The sequence below is a fragment of the Dermochelys coriacea genome, chromosome 2 (genome assembly GCF_009764565.3).
Source record: "Dermochelys coriacea isolate rDerCor1 chromosome 2, rDerCor1.pri.v4, whole genome shotgun sequence".
NCBI classification, from domain to species: Eukaryota; Metazoa; Chordata; order Testudines; family Dermochelyidae; genus Dermochelys; species Dermochelys coriacea.
The window spans coordinates 236,034,413-236,051,173 of NC_050069.1; the positions used below are offsets into that span (position 1 = coordinate 236,034,413).

The following is a 16,761-nucleotide window of genomic DNA, read 5'->3' on the forward strand; positions in this document are numbered from 1 at the left end:
GAAATGCTGGGAGGGAGGGGTATGGCTGGGGCCCAGGCCAGATGGGGAAGGAGCTGCCACCCAGCTCTGCTCCTGGCCCTGACTGTTGGCCCCAACTGCCAGCCCTGCGCCTGTGGCCCTGGCTGCTGGCCCCACCCGCCGGGGCTCTGCATCTGGTGTGTCGGCTGCCTGCCTCAGCCCCGGCCGAGGCTCCAGCCCCACCCCCCGCTGTGGCCCCAGCCTCGGCCTCCTTACCCCATCTGTCCCACCCCCCCATCCTGTCCCCCCCACAGCTACGGCTCCAGTCCCGACCCCAACTGGGCGGGGGCATGGATGCTGTAAGAGGGGGTGCAAGGTAAAAAGTTTGGGGAACACTGGTTTAACATTTCTTTTAAAATTTAATTTTTAAATAAATTACACACACACAGATAGCTAATGCCCCCTAATACCACCTACATATGTATATATAAAAAATATTAGGGAGCATTCGCTGAATTCCATTGAGAGACACTTTCAGATTTAGCTCTTTCTAGTTACTTTCTTTATAATAAGGAATTGTTGACAGTACAAGTTATTTTTACATATATATTGAGAGAGCAATAACTTTGAGAGAGAAGAGGAGAATTTAACTCTTTCATGTTTCTTTTTGTTTGGTAATTAGGTAAAAGTTGTTTCTGCTAAGGTAGCATATATACATAGTTCTCATCTGTGATTTTTTTAAATAAGCAAACAGCCAAAGAACATATGCATTTTGTATGATGCTGTACAGGTAAAATATGCTGGTTAGAGCCTGGAATATCAAATTCTGAATCTGAATATTTCATGTAGTATTCTTGCTTTGTTCTCTTCCCTCTGTCTACGTTTTTGATCTACATTTGGCTGACTTTATTGTCTCTATGATTACTTTCAAACCATTTGTCATTGCCCATCCCTGTTTCAACATAAGCTGCCCAAATGGCTATCTTGCATACCTCTTGCAAATCATTGGAGATCACCTTTTCTGCCTTGATATGTGTGTTAAGTAAGTTATTTTCCTTGTCTGACAAATTTCTGCTGTTTTTAAATTACTACTAGAACAGCTTCTCTGGCTCAAACCCAGCTATGCTGCCATCCTTACTTTTTCCCATCCTGGCTTGCTCACATACTCCCAACAAAATCCTTGTCTGCAGGAAATCGATGTTTGATCCCTATTTCCTTCCTTCAGTTCTAAGCTCTTTAAGAGGACATATGAGTCAGTGACCCTCCCAGTAATATATTATCATCTACATAGTCATATCCAGCCATTTGCTTTCCCATTATTGTTTCCTTCCGGTATTGACTTTATGACATGATTCTGCATGATCAGGAAAAGGGTAGTTGGTAAGAGATTGTAAGCACATTCAATTTCCATAATTGTTTTATAGCACCTCAGCCTTCTTGCTAACATGTCTTTGCTTCATACTTAGTAGTATATTCTAGACCTGGCTTTAGAAATCTCTTGTAAAACATCTGAGCAGCCTTGTAATTTTCCTAGGTGACCTTTATAAATTCAACTTGTTCTCTTTGTAAGGACTTGCTTCCTTTCTAAAATTTTCCAAAACCATAAAACAAGGACCTAAATTTGAGGTGGATTGAAAATGCTGAAAACCCTAACATTCTGTGTGATTTCTCAGTTATCCTGTGATCTGGGGAACTGAGGTTAACACCCACTCTTTAGTGAAAAGCTCCACCCAGATTTTAATGACCACAGCCAGTAAGAAAAGCAGTGTTACTTTTCCTCCAGAAATCCTCTAACTGTACAATGCATTCCTAACACCATTCTGCAACATTGCTTCAGACTAATCTGGAAGGAAGGATGCCTCCTACTGAATCAACAGCAGCATCTGAAGCACTTGGATTTTTCTTTGGAGTCTAGAGTCTTAGTGCTCAGAAGGCTTGATCCTGCTTAGTATAGTGAATACTTTCCCTTGGTCTACTAAGCAAGCTGATCCCGCAAGTTGGTCTTACACTTCATTCAGTCTCTTTACTCAGGCATTGGGATAATTACTAATACATTCAGCACTAAGTTATTTAACTTTTTTCTCCCTAAGTAACTGCATGCTGATCGTTTGGATACTATTTTGCCACTTGCATGCATTAGATGTTTTTCAGGACTCCAGTTAATGAGTGTCAGCACATTCCTGGCATCTTTGCTTTCCTCCTTTGAGTCTCAGCTTTCTACACTTTTTCAAGGCCACTGCTGTCTCCATTTCTGTTTACAGTTCAAAACCAGCATGTTTTACAGCTGCTTCCTTTGTTCCTATTACCTTTCTCATCATAGTAAAGACTGGCTCCTGAAATCCGTTTTTCTCCATGTAATAGTAAATCCTTCTCATACTTGCCTGTTAGTGTGTCTCAATATGTCTATAGCCATAGCTTTTCCAAATTTGATTCTACTGACTATATATTCAGTATCTCACACTGCTCCTTTCTCTGTTCTTTCTTTACACATTCCACATTTTCCCATTAGAAATTGTTTTCCTTTTGCAGCTTTTTCTACTGCCTCCTTATAGCTTGTGTTCAGCTATCCTTTTCTATGCTAATCCAGCATTGGCAGGACATAACACTTTATATTTATGGGTTATTTACTTTCTCAGCTGCTAGAGGCACAATACTTTTCAACAGAAGCTACTCTCCTTTGAGGGTCTAGGGCGATAGAGCGTGTGTTATTCCTTGTAGTCACATATAAATTCTTTAAACTCATTGGGCCAGATCCTCACCTAGTATAGATCAGTGTATTCAAGCTCATCTGCTTGACAATACAGGTTGCTGTGAGCGCATCATCCCGTGCTTTATTCTCTGTACTGGCTCTCCATTAAATAGAGAGTCTGGTTCAAGATCTCTCTTCTGATAGTGTAAATTGTCCATGGGATTGTCCCTAACTACCTGAGAGGCTGCTGCTTTCTCCATGGCCATGACGTCCCATGACAGCTACATTTCAGTGTGGACAAATGAAATGGTCAACCAGTGGAGGAGGTGTGTGTGAGAGAGAACTTTCACAGATGCTGATCCTACATTATTAAACTTCTTCCTGTAACAGGAAAGAAAGATTACAGTCCTCATTGCATTGAGAACTATAATATGGAGCTCATCTCTTCAACTTAGCTTTCCCTCTCTATGGTCTGTGTACATTCACACACATACTGTACCTACACATGAAAAATAAAATAAAAATCAAGCTGTTTCTCCTACAGGCTGGGAGGGAGGGAACAGTTGAGTACTGTTCTATATTTTAAAATATTTCTGAGGTACTCAGGATGCTATGGTGATGAGTTAGGGAGCGGAGGGCATATAGATACCTGAGAAATGTTTAGGTTAATATTAGTGATGGGTCCAAGCCTCAAAGTTTGGATTCCGACATGAATTTCTTCAAAATCTGTTCTAGGCTCACCTCTAGTGAGGCCCTGATATTTGATCACAGCATTTAAAGGTAGTTTTAGTAATATTCTTCTCATATTACCTTGTCCAAGTATTCTCCTGTTACTGAAGTTTGATATGATCTGAAGTCTTCTCTGCGGAGTGCCTTTATAGCACTAACTTGTCTACTATATTGGGAGACTTCCTATATTATATGACTGTCCACGTTGTGATTTTGTGTGGGGGTTTTTCTCTGTCAGATTATGTTTATTCAAAGACTTCTAGCTCCAATCCTTGGTGCACATGCTATGACATATGATATTGAGGGGCAGAGAATATGTCGTCATACTAAGAGGAGAGGGTTTTTTAGATGTCCATGAAATTGACAGATCGCTTTTAACTGTATTCTTACCTGCCTACCTGCTGTAGAATTTACATAACAATTTGATTATTTTTAAAAGACTAATTTAATAACAGAGAAATTCCCCCCCTAAAAAGATACACTATTCAAGTGGCTTCCTAACTTTAATAATGAGACACACTTTGGAGTTAAATCCCGCCCCTTCCTTTGTGATGTGGAAGGCTCCAGAGGCAGTGACACCAGTTTGGTTTCACTGTGTGGGGTGACAGGATTTGAGGAACCCATTGGGCATGGAACTCAACTCCACCCTGTTCTGTGGAGCTTGGATAAGAGCTGGAGGTCAGAGTGTGAGTGGAGCTGGTGAATCTGCCAGTATATGGATCATTGCACGCTACACTATTAGGGTCTTGTGCATGATGAGAGCTACAGAAACCTCAGGGAAGCTCTGCAGCATGGGAGAGATTCCTTCCCATGGAAAGCCCTTCACACAATCCAGCTACTTTGCCTTGTGGGATTTAGCACTTTGATGTAAAAAAATGAAGTAATGTGATGGAGTTTTCTATCTGAATGATTTCTCAATTAAAAATAAAGTAAAACCTTTTGGAGCGTGTGTGTGTTAGGGAGGGTGACTTCAGAAACAAATGCAAAAGCTGACATGATTTCAATAGTGCAGAGACCATGGCAACTGACCGTGTTGTCTGTGCCTTTGTGCTGGGATCAGGATTGGAAGTTATCCAGTTGGTGCTTCAAGGTTGCAGTTAGTATGTATTTGTGTTTGCACAAATAACTTACTCGTAAAAATCCTATTTTACTTGAACAAATCTAAATGGTATATTTGTTGTTGGTGGGAAGTGTTCTATTGTTTTCTTTTAAAAAGAGGTATAACTTCCCCCCCCCTCCACAAACACACAAAAACATTATCTAGTTGACTAAATCTTGAAAAATATAGAATATTTGTGTACTAATAGGCTTGCCCCTGGAATCAGATATCATACAATCATGTCTGTCATGGGTTTTGTGTACAAGAATTGAAAGATGCTTTGAATTACTGTCTTAATTATAGTATTGGCACTATATGATGTGCTCACTTGCTCAGTAAGATATTTGTTGTAGTTAATAGTTATCCATTCAGCTTAGTTTTGCACTTTGGCTCATACTAATAGCAGAAAGTATAGAATAGGCAATAGCGGGGTCATTACAGTTGCGGTGCTTAATTTGTAATGAAAGAGGTGCTGGGGCTCAAGCATTTTTTTTACATTCATAACTGATGCGGCAAGCCCAGGGGTGCCCAGGATATGAACTGTCAAGCCTAGAGGTGCCGTGGCCAGCCCTGGCACAAATTAAGCACTGTAACAGTTGTAATAGCAGTTTGACACAGGCTGAAAGGAGAGAAGATTTAGAAATACAGTAAAATGCTTTTCTTTTCTTAGAAACAAACGAAAGATTAAATTATATTCAAATTACATGTAGCATTACATTTACAACTCCAAGTGTTCAAAAATGATGTCAGGCCCCCTAAAATCACGAGCTGTTGTTAATACTACATTTGGGGTTCTTTTTATTGTATTGTGGGTCTTAAGCCTCCTATTTTCAAGATTTTCTCCACAACTATGAAGGCTAGAAACTTATTTTTAAATTAAAGTCATAATCCTATGACTCTGGGAGCTGGAGCTTTATGCAAAACTCCAACTATTATGAGACTCACAGTTAATTCACGAGATCAGGCAATGCTCTTCGTAGTGTGATCAAGAAGAGCTATGCCATCATGTTAGCCTGTCACTCCCCACTGATGATGCTGGACGCTATGGGGAGTGACAGGCTAACAAGATGGCATAGTCTTCATTTAAACTTGAGTTATAGTAAGATCACTGTCAACATTCACAACTCACCAGTTCCTAGTGCACCTTCTGAGTTCAATGCTATAGAACTGCTTCTTGGAATACAGAAGTGAAACTGTGTTACTGATTGATAAGACTATATTGCTCACTGTGTACATGCTGCCTTTTGTTCTATGTATTTTTTCAATATATATCTCATCTTTCTTTTCCGCTGCTGATATGCTGCAGTACAGTTTCATTATGCACAGGCCATTCTCTTTTTGTTTTGTTTTGATTTATTTTTCCTTTAAACAGTTTTCTCTTTCTGTCTCTTTCTTTGATCCACAGGCTTTGCAGTGTATGTTGGTCTCCCTTCATTCAGAACTTGACATTCAAAGGTACTTGATGAAAATTGAATCCTCTCAGAGAGTTAGTACTGTACTTCCTTTTTCTGCATTCTGCCTTGGATTGAGCCTGTTACCTTTTAACTGTGTGTGGTTTACCTCACAATTAGTGTCAGTGTCCTTCAGTAAATCTGGACATGCATGCTTTTCCCTTTGTATTCCACCGTGGTGAAGTATGGTTCACATCAAGCAAAATGGGTACAGCAATCTGATGCATGTGCATCCTTTGACATTGTTTTAATTTCCGAGTTTGCCTCTAATGGCATGCTAGGCATAAATGTCCACGCTCTTGTCTTGGTTAGATGCACCCAGCTCCTTCAACTCAATGGGAGTTGAGTGCATGTTGTCGAGGGAAGAATGTGGCCCCAATACATTAATAACCACCTTAAAATGTGCTGATTTCTCTCTCTATATAGCATTATATATTTGAAGGGTTTTTCTGGTTTTGAATTAATTGAGAGAGCAAACAGATGCAGCAAAGTTGACCTGTGGAAATGAGGATGATTATCATGTAGTTTGCTCTTTCTTGTGGTTTTGAAAGTTATAGGGATGTCCCTTAATAGGGCATTAGATTTTTGTGCCCCTTGGAGGGACTTCCTTATGGAGCATACCAATTGGGTGGCGTATAGAGAGGGATACAGGAAATGGGAACTATACTTATTCTTTTCCAATGGCTCCCAGCCCAATTTCCATACTGGATTTTCACGTTCATCTGTTTTATTCAGTCCTCCTCACGTTTGTGCCACTTCATAGTCCCTTGTTACATCATAGAGTCATAGAAATCTAGGGCTTGAAGGGACCTTGAAAACTCCTGAAGGCCTGCCCTGTGTGCAAGCAAACCTGCACTATCCCTGACAGGTGTTTTTCCAACCTCTTCTTAAAAACCTCCATTGATAGGGATTCCACAACCTCCCTTGGAAGCCTCCAGAGTTTAACTACCCTCATAGTTAGAAAGTTTTTCCTAATATCTAGCCTAAATTTCTCTCACTGCAGATTATCCTAAATCAGTGGACATGGAGAATAGTTGATCACCATCTTCTTTGTAATAGCCCTTAACATATTTTGAAGACTGTTATCGGGTCCCCCCTCAGTTGTCTTTTCTCAAGACTAAACATGTCCAGTTTTTTTAATCTTTCCTAATAGGTCAGTTTTCTAAACCTTTTATCATTTTTATTGCTTTCCTTTGGGGACTCTCCAAATTTGTCCACATCTTTCTTAAAGTGTGCACCCAGACTTGGACACAGAACTCCACCTGAGACCTCACCAGTGCCAAGTAGAGTGGGACAATTCCCTCCCATGTCTTATATACAGTACTTCTATTCATACACCCAAGAATTATATTAGCCTTTTCCACAATTGCATCACATTGTTGACTCTCATTCAATTTTTGATTCACTATAATCACTGATCTCTTTCAGCAGTTTCACCACCTAGCCAGTTATTTCCCATTTTGTAGTTGTGCATATGATTTATCCTTCCCAAGTGAAGTGCTTTGCATTTGTCTTTATTGAACTTCATTTTGCTGACTTCAGACCAATTCTGTAATTTGTCAAGGTTGGTTTAAATTCTAATCCTGTCCTCCAAAGTGCTTGCAAATCCTCTCTCCGCCCCAGTTTAGTGTCATCTGCAAATTTTATAAGTATAATCTTATATATTGCATTATCCAAGTCATTAATGAAAATATTCAATAGTACTAGACCCAGCACTGACCTCTGTGGAACCCCACTAGATATGTCCTCCCAGTTTGACAGCAAACTATTGATAACTACTCTTTGAGTATGGTCTTTCCACCAGTTGTGAACCCACTTTATAGTAATTTCATCCAGACCACATTTCTCTAGTTTGTTTATGGGACTGTCACGTGAGACTGTGTCAAAAACCTTACTAAAATCAAGATATATCTCATCTGTTGCTTCCCCACATTCACTAGGCCAGTAACCCTGTCAAAGAAGGAGATTAGGTTGGTTTGGCATGATTTGTTGTTGACAAATCTATGCTTCAGTTCCTTATAACGCTGTTATTCTCTAGGTGCTTACAAATTGATTGTTTAATAATTTGTTCCAGGATCTTTCCAGGAATCGAAGTTAGGCTCTCTGGTCTATAATTCCCTGGATCGTCTTTGTTCCACATTTTAAAGATAGATACTATGTTTGCCCTTCTTTAGTCCTCAGGGGCTTCACCCATCTTCACCCATGTATTTTCAAAGATAATTGCTAATAATTCCGAAATTGCTTCAATTAGTTCCTTAAGTGCCCTAGGGTGAATTTCATCAGGCCCTGGTGACTTGAATACATCTATCTTATCTAATTATTCTTTAATCTGTTCTTTCCCTGTTTTGGCTTGTGTCCCTTCCCCTTTGTTATTGTTAATTGTGTTAAATATCTGGTCACCATTCAGATGTCTAGTGAAGACTGAAGCAAAATAGGCATTAAACAGCTCAGTCTTCTTGGTGTCATCTATTATTAGCTCTCCTTCACTGCTAAGTAGAGAACCTACACTTTTCTTCATCTTTCTCTTGCTCCAAGTGTATTTAAAGAGCTGCCTCTTATCGCCTTTATGTCCTTTGCTAGATGTAACTCATTCTGTGCTTTAGCCTTTTTGATTTTGTTGCTGCTTGCTAGTGCTTACTCTTTTGTACTCCTCAGCAATTTGTCCATGTTTTCACTATTTGTAGGACTCCTTTTTGATTTTTCAGGTCATTAAAGAGCTCCTAATGGAGCTATATTTGCCTCTTACTATTCTTCCTATATTTCCTTCACACTGAGATAGTTTTCAGATGTGCCTTTAATATTGTCTCCTTAAGAAACAACCAACTCTCCTGAGCTCCTTTTCCCCCTAGATTTTCTTCCCATGGGACCTTACCTACTATTTTTCCGAGTTTGGTTTTTTAAATCCATTGTTCTTATTCTGCTGCTCTCACTCCTTCCTTTCCTTGGAATCATGAAATCTCTCTTTTCATGATCACTTTCATCAAAATTTTAATCTTTTTGATCCTATGGAGTTAGAAAAATGTAAGTTTATGTATCCCTGAAATTACTAGTGAGAAATATAAGATATTCACAAGAGTACCCTGAGATGACTAAACCATGGCCTTCACAATCACACACACACAAAAGATTCACACTTAGAAAGTTAACCCTATATTTCTATGCCCTCCATCGAGCTCTTCCTCCACTTTGTATATGACATATATAATTATGGGTGTTTCAACTACATCTTTATAGTTTATTTTGCCAGCATATTTTGTCTGGTTCATATATGAATGCAGATTTAAAGGGTGTCCCAGAATGCTTTATGCTGCAGTCAAATGCATAATCCCTCAGTCCCATAAATATTACCCTCCATGGGTAAGAAACAAAACATTTTGAGAGTGATCACACTCTGTGTTCTTTTTTACAGGGATAAGAACAGGGATATTCCTTTTTTCTCTATGTACAGTGCATGATAGCCTTGTTTGTCTGTTTGTCCCTGATATTATGCCATTTGCCGACTCATTTTATTTCCACCAATAGGAGTTAAATATGCAAATAAATAAAGAAAGCAGACTGAAAGGAAAAGGGGGAGAAGCAGAAGGGTAGAGGAAGATAAAGGGAGGGGCAGCCTACTTCTCATTCAACAATGAGATGCCCATAGGACAGCAGGAGAGGGAAAGGGGAGCGAGGAGGAAGAGTGACAAATTGCACGAGAGGAGAAAGGGAGCTGCTGTAATATAGGGTGAACAAATAGCAAGTGTGAGAAATTGGGACATGGAGGTGGGGGGCAATAGATGCCTATATAAGACAAAGCTCAGAATATCAGAACTGTCTCTATAAAATCGGGACATCTGGTCACCCTACTGTAATATCAAAATTTTACCAGCCCAGTAATTTTTCATAGGTGTTCTGATAATACTTTCAAATGTACATTTCAGAGGCCCTTAACGATGCACATCTATTTGCATGGGGTGGGAAGAGTCTCAAATAAGGAGACAGATGTAAGTGAAGTGCTGCCTAAGACCCTATGCAATGCTCTTTATTATACTTGTTTTCCCCATCTATTTATTTATTTCTGGTAGTGCCACCAGATTCTTTCCAAACACAGAAGGCCACGGCTCACACCTGCCCTGAAGAGCTCGCTAACCTACAAGGCAACTTAGTGTTGGTGATTGTTGTCTCCCCCCCCCCCCCACAACTATTTAGCACATGGAAAAATTCTTTCCAGCCTTTTAGAACCCACTGAAATAGGTCTGACAGGGACAGCTTGGGAGTATCCACGGCTTGTTCATTAGCTCTGGTGGGCAACACCAAAGGTGTGGAAACTCCTTTTATTTTCCTTGGTTGTGGCATGGAGAGAGGGGTGAGACTGTAATCTGTCCCTTGGATCAGAACACATTATCCCCAAGGTGCACTTAGGCATCTATTTATATATTTAAGTATTTCTTTTTGCTTGTGGTTTTATGGCTACTTGGGTGGGTGAGTATCTTTTCCCTTTAATAGGTGTAATGTCATCTTTTATTTAAATTATCCCTTTCATCCTTAGAGTTCCCACAGCACTTCCCAGATTGCGTAGATGGGAATTGCAGCCACCTATGGGATGGAACATGTCATTCTGCACCATGAATACACCTCAGCATGTTTTTTTTTTAGGAAAATAAATAAGTTCCAACTGAAACTATGGTGAGAATTTAGATAAGTCCTGTGTAAAATCCAAGTTGGAAATTATGGACACCTTAATAAATAGCAGATAGTAATCCTGAGTCCACCTGGGATGAGATGACGAAGACTGTAAAACTTATCTGCCATGAGCAAATGTGGTGGGATCCCAGAATTCTTCACTGGGTAGAATAGCAAGGTGGACCATTGCTCTGTATTTTTACAGCCACCACATTTAAAATATTACCTATAGAATTTGTTCTAGTTTTGTGTATTACCTCCCCAAATCCCAGACTGTCCTTTGTGGCAATAGAAAACCTGGGGTTACACATACATGGATTAAGAGCTATTATTAAAGTTTAATATGTATATGTTCGAGTACTCTCTTTTTTAAGCTCTCCATCCCATTGTTCTTAATAGGAATTTCTTTGGGGGGATAATAGGGGAGGAGGGAAAGTGTGCCATTTCAATTAAACTGAGGCACCATCCACCCATCATGCACTTTTTGGAGGAATCTTAAAATAGAGGGTTCCTTGATTGCTTGAGGATTTGTTTAAATATTTATAAGTATGTTGAATATTTCAGTCCTGACCTGTCTGTCATGATGAAAACTGCTGATAGGCCTGTTGCTAAGTTCCCTAGGACAACATTTTTAAACTTCAGGATCTCCAATTAGACCTAAATAAGAGCCTGGTGGTAATAAGTGCTGAGCATCCACAGCTCCCATCGACTTCAAAAGTGTGTTAATTCCAGGCACTCAACAGCCCTGAAAATCTGGCTTTGTTTATTTAGGTGCCTAACTTTAGGCACCCAGGTTTGAACTGACCAGACAGATTTATATAGGAGCCTCAAAAGAAGTTTCACTTGTAACTATGAAGATCACCCCGATAAGTCTGTGGTGATGAGAAGGGAGAGTAGGAATAACTAACCTGCATATTTCAAGCTCATTTCTTCACAGCAGTCAAATTACAAGATATATTTTTGGCTGGTTACAACAAAGCCAGTCATGAGTAGGAGCTCTGAAGGCTGATGGAAAATTCTGCAGCTTTTTAGGATGATTTGAATATAATTCCACCCTAAAAATGTAAATGATAAATTGTGGGATCTGAGTAAACATATTGTCTAAGCCAGATGAAAAAAGTTGGGGTCAGCAATAGAAAATATGCAGTTAGTGTTAATAGACCTTCAACAAGCAGAGAATAGCTTCACCCTCAAATAGATTTGCAGAGATGCATAAAATAATTACTCCATGCAGCATCCTGACATTTCCTTCATGACATTGCATTAGTAATGGGTTATATGGTGACATGACATTGTGAGTGAACATTATCAAGTTTTAATGTAACATCATCCTATGACAATTTGACATCATTGCATAAATTCATCTTCCCATCCTGGTTACTAAATGGGAAGAGAGTCGCCCTTCTTACCTAAGTGGGAAATTCCTGTGGCTTAGTTTTCTCTCTTCCTTGGAGCATGAAAAGTTCTGCATAGCTTCTGTGTTGCAGATCCAGTTACACTGCATTCTATGCTTTATTTAATTACTCATGTCTCAGGTAACATGGGGGTGTTGCTGTGATTTGCATTCCTCATATTTGCCTGAGACTCAGGAAGCACTGACTGAGCACCAGTCAGACAGGACAGTCAGACCCAAGTAATGTTTAGGGCCACAGAACCATCATGTCTCTCAAGCTATTAGCTGATCATTACTGATGTAAATTTGTATCATTTTTACTGAGTATACATAATATGTAAGGCTTAGTTATATAGGAGCACGGTTCTAGTTGGGCTCTGGAAGCTTCTAAAACACAGAACACAATGATCTCCACTAGAGGGCTTGCAAGCTATTTAAAGAGATACTAGCCCATTCTTATATACTGCCTTGCTACTCTGAAACCTGTCATTAAGTATTTAAGTAACTTGTAAATACATTTTGACTGGGGGGATGGGGGGTTTGCAAACATAAACCTTTGTAAGTGTCATTTCTATACAGATTTCTCTGTCATCTCGGTTACTATCTGCTTTCCTTTCTTCGGTCTGGCAACAACATGCCTATTGGTGACACCTGGACTGAAATACTACTGCCAGTTTTCCTACTGCCCTCCCCAGCTATCTTCACAATGGTTCTAGTAGTTTATGGCTCCATAGACATGGAAAGGGTCATTTTTTTTCTTTTTCCCTTAAGGGGGCAATTTTTCTAGGAAGCAATTCAGATACCTGATATGTCCAGAAACTTGCTCTGACTGTCACTGTAACATCCAAACTTGTGCTCATCATTGGCAAAAAGAAAACTGCACCCCAGTCCTTATATGCACTGATATCTCAGAATTATTTGGATGGCCACCATTCCCTAGTGATAGTTCTTTTTATCTGTTTAAAATTAAAAATATTACATTAGTCAAGTGCCACAAATGGCCTGAGGCTTTCTACAGGGCATATAGCCAGATTCACTTCTCACTGCTGCTGGTTTTACATTTGTGTAACTCCATCGACCTCAGTGGAGCCCCTCCAGACTTACTTTAATGGCATGTAAAAGGAGAATCAGGCTTCTTGTTTTTACAGAATCTGCTGTTTGAGTCACCATTGCTTAATTAGTCTTTGTAAGCCTCTTAGCATTGCAGTGATTTGATTAAGCAATGCTAGCCAGTGTGTGTGAATCACTGTGAAGTTGGCATTAATCCTGAGGGGGATCTGAGTTGTTTTACATTAAATGCTAAAGAATTGCTCAAAACAAGAATATAACTTAACAGATATTGGTAACTGCACATATAAAACTTCATCATCCTGCTTGTCTTAAGAGCAATGGAACCAAATGTAACAGGAGGAAACATGAAGCAAATTAGTTTATCAAAATATTTTTTTCAAAAAGCAAACTTAAACCATGAAGTGTTTCTACCGGATTATCTTGATTCATTTATATTGCATCTTGCTTTATATTTTCTTTATGTTTTTTTCTATTAATAGAACAATAAACTGAGCTTCATAATGTGCTTTAGTTCCCTTTATTTTCAATGAGTTAACTTACACTGACATTACTTGGTAACATCCTCTAACAAGCATACCTTTGTAACTAAAATATTTTAGCAATGATGGTTGCCAAGCGACATTTCAGATAACTGAATGAAAGAAGAACTGACTTCTTGAAATCCTTCATGTTAGCAAGTCGCTTGTTACTTCTGTAAATTCTCAGGCAGTATTGTACATGCACCAGTCTCTGTGTTTACAACTTTGTAGACTAGAGCTGATCATGTCAGAGGCATTTCAAAGCATGCCTTGGTTTGCTAGGGATAAATGTTGTTAGCTTTAATTCCTGGAAAAATTCAATGCTTCAAAATCTTTTCATTGCAGAACATTGGATAATAGCTAACCTTTCATAAGTGCAAAGCTCCAGAGAATTTAGCTTTCTCATTAGATATTTCTAACTTATTATAATATGTGAGCAACTGGACAGGCTGGCAGCAGAGAAGGTTGGGGATGTAGAGCAGTCTAATGAAAACCTCATAAAAGTTAAGAGTTGTTGTTTACATTCAAGGTCACATGGGGAGTATTACATGATCTATGCCATTGCTGCAACAAGCTCTCTCCATCTTACACGAGAAACTGCTGAAAGAGTCACATGTCAGCAAAATGTGTTGTTTTGGCCTTTTTTATTTTTTTTTTAACTTGTCTTTAATTTGACTGATTTTTCAAACCCAGTATGGGAGTTGTTTTTAGCCTAACTATAGGGTATTTTTAATATAAGTATCTGACCTTTAAATGAGAAAGGAAAGAAAGACGGATATGATATGTGGCATTTTATGCCTGGGAATATAAACTGACAAGTCTTTAGGACTTTATTTTTAAAAAGTTTATATTTCCACTGTAGGTTCTGAGGGGAAAATCCTTTCTTGTTTTCTATTGCTGTACTTAGGATAGGTATACTATTTATTTTGGATGTAACGTTTGCTTGAGAAACTATGGAAAATTACTACCCTAGTTCAGTCTGAGTTATAGTGGCAGAAGTTTATGTTGTTCTCTGCAACAGACAAAACGGAACCCTTATATGTTTGTTAATGCAATTTCCCTTATAAGTTGTAAAATGTATTAATATATTCTTTCACAAAACACAAAGCCCTTTTTGAAGTCAGTGATGAAAATGTTCAGGACATTGCATTTCCTATTGAGTGAGTTTTTGTTATCAAGAAATTCCAATAATAAGAGCAAATATAAAACCCTGGATTGGTACCAGCAGAGATGGTTAGGTAGACTTATCTTTAACATACAGTATCTAGCAGTTAACAGAAGTTACAGTTAATTGTATGCAGATAAATTCTGTTTGGTGTTATGTATTGGAAATTATAAGTAATTCAGTTAATCAGTGGAGTTTTTCCACATTTTATGCTGATATAAATGAAAGCAGAGTTTAACTCATAATTTTTTAGTATGTTGGATAAAAATTTTAGACTGCTATTGTGGCCTTGCTAACCCTTACTCTTCAAAGCATATGTAGCAGCAATTCTGATCCTGAGTTCTGACAGCTTTACTGCTAAATTTATTTTTAGGACTTTTTTCTCAACAGACTCCTCAAGGTAAGTGAAACATTTTAGAGATTTTAATTATTAATAATAGCATTTCAGTTATCAAAAATGTAAATACTTCTATGCTACTCAGCTGCCAGTTCCCTCTTTACAGAACTCACTCACTGGTTTTGAGAGCAGATCTAAGAAAACTTATTGGATGAATTTCTAATCCTACAGGTTGAGGCTCTGTGTGTCTGTGTGTGTGGTGCACCTTTGTTGTCACAACCAATGTTAACAGTTGTCTGAGCAACAGGGGAATGGAATTCCCATACATTCACCTATAATATGTCAGCCTCAGGTCATTGTTAGAAATGAAATTTGTACAGTAGATGTACAGCAATAAAAATCTTAATGGAATATCCAGGGACGGTATATTTTAAAATAACTTACATAGAAGTCACCTTGAGCACACAAGGCCTTGCAGAATGCTGCATTTAGAGGCTGAATGAATGCTTTTTCATTGATTTTTTTTCCAGACAGTTGGATCTTGATGTTCCTAGTGACATCTGCAATATAATAATGATATATTTATTTTATTTTTACAGACAAGGAGCCCAAAGCTGTCTGAAAGCCCACAGCCCAATTTGGGAGACCAGGCAGAACATCTGTCCGAAGCATCTGCCGATTCTTTAGAAGCCATGTCTGAGGGAGATTCTCCAACTCCTTTTTCCAGAGGCAGCCGTACACGAGCAAGCCTTCCAGTGGTGAGGTCAGCGAACCAAACAAAGGAGAGATCACTAGGTAAAATATCTTCCAGGATCCTTCAGTGCTCTGCTCTTGGCCTGTAACTTTGGCATTGTGTTCTCTGCAAATAAAAATTTGTCTTTACAGTGTTTTGGGGTTAACAAAATATGGATATTTGCAGCACCTTACTGTTACTGCATGTCACAAGGAGACTGGATCCTTTAAGGGGCAATGGGGGCGAGCTGTATCTGTTCCATAATTTTTATTAGCTGCTTCCCAGTCTGAGGGGGTGGGATGAAAGGTTCACTTGGTAGTCAATGGACACCTGGGCCTTAAAGAGGGCTGACAAAGTTCATTTTGGAAAGTGGTACCACAGGGAGTGGAAGGCTCTTAGCCAGGGTCTGCAGGAGGCGGGGTACTCCAGGGGAACCAGCCCAGGGCCCCAGTGCTCTATACCGGAGCAGGGAAGGACATAAGGAACATATCCCAGAAGAGGTTGAGAACTGTACTCCAGGGAAACCACCCTGGGGGCTGAGTGCTCTATCCCAGAGCCAGAAAGACTCTTGAAGATAGCCCAGAAATCAGACTGAAGGAAAGCCCCCAAAGGGCAAAAGAACCTCTCTGTTTGTTGGGACTTTTTAGTTTGGACTCTTGCTACCCTGTGTTAGGTTTGTATGTGACTTGGCCAGAGGGCTAAGCCACCTCTCCAGCACCGACTGGTGTGTGAAGAGCCAAGGAGCCCTGACTTGGGGAAGAAGGGAGACATGGAGCACCAGCAGCGCCACACTTAGCCAGCAGGAGGTGCTACAGGACAGGCACTCCTCTGCAACACTGCCAGTTTATTCTTTTCAGATTAGTTCAGTGTGGAGTACTGGATGGCCCAGGGAAGTGGTAGTAAGAGTATTACTGCAGTCTCCAAAAGCATGCTAGACACTTGACAGACAGACAAAC

General features: G+C 39.5%; 1 protein-coding gene across 19 annotated transcripts in view; it reads left to right on the top strand.

Moving 5' to 3' along the window:
* The window catches only part of KIAA1217 (KIAA1217 ortholog), a 528,161-nt gene that overhangs the window by 375,523 nt on the left and 135,877 nt on the right, over positions 1-16,761 (top strand). For all 19 annotated transcript variants that reach the window (XR_006279438.1, XR_006279437.1, XM_043509473.1 and 16 more), the window contains one exon: positions 15,672-15,867. Coding sequence is in view for 17 of the 19 variants with exons in the window: in XM_043509473.1 (XP_043365408.1) it covers positions 15,672-15,867 (196 nt within the window). In the remaining 2 variants the exon portion in view is untranslated. The remainder of the gene's footprint in view (positions 1-15,671; positions 15,868-16,761) is intronic.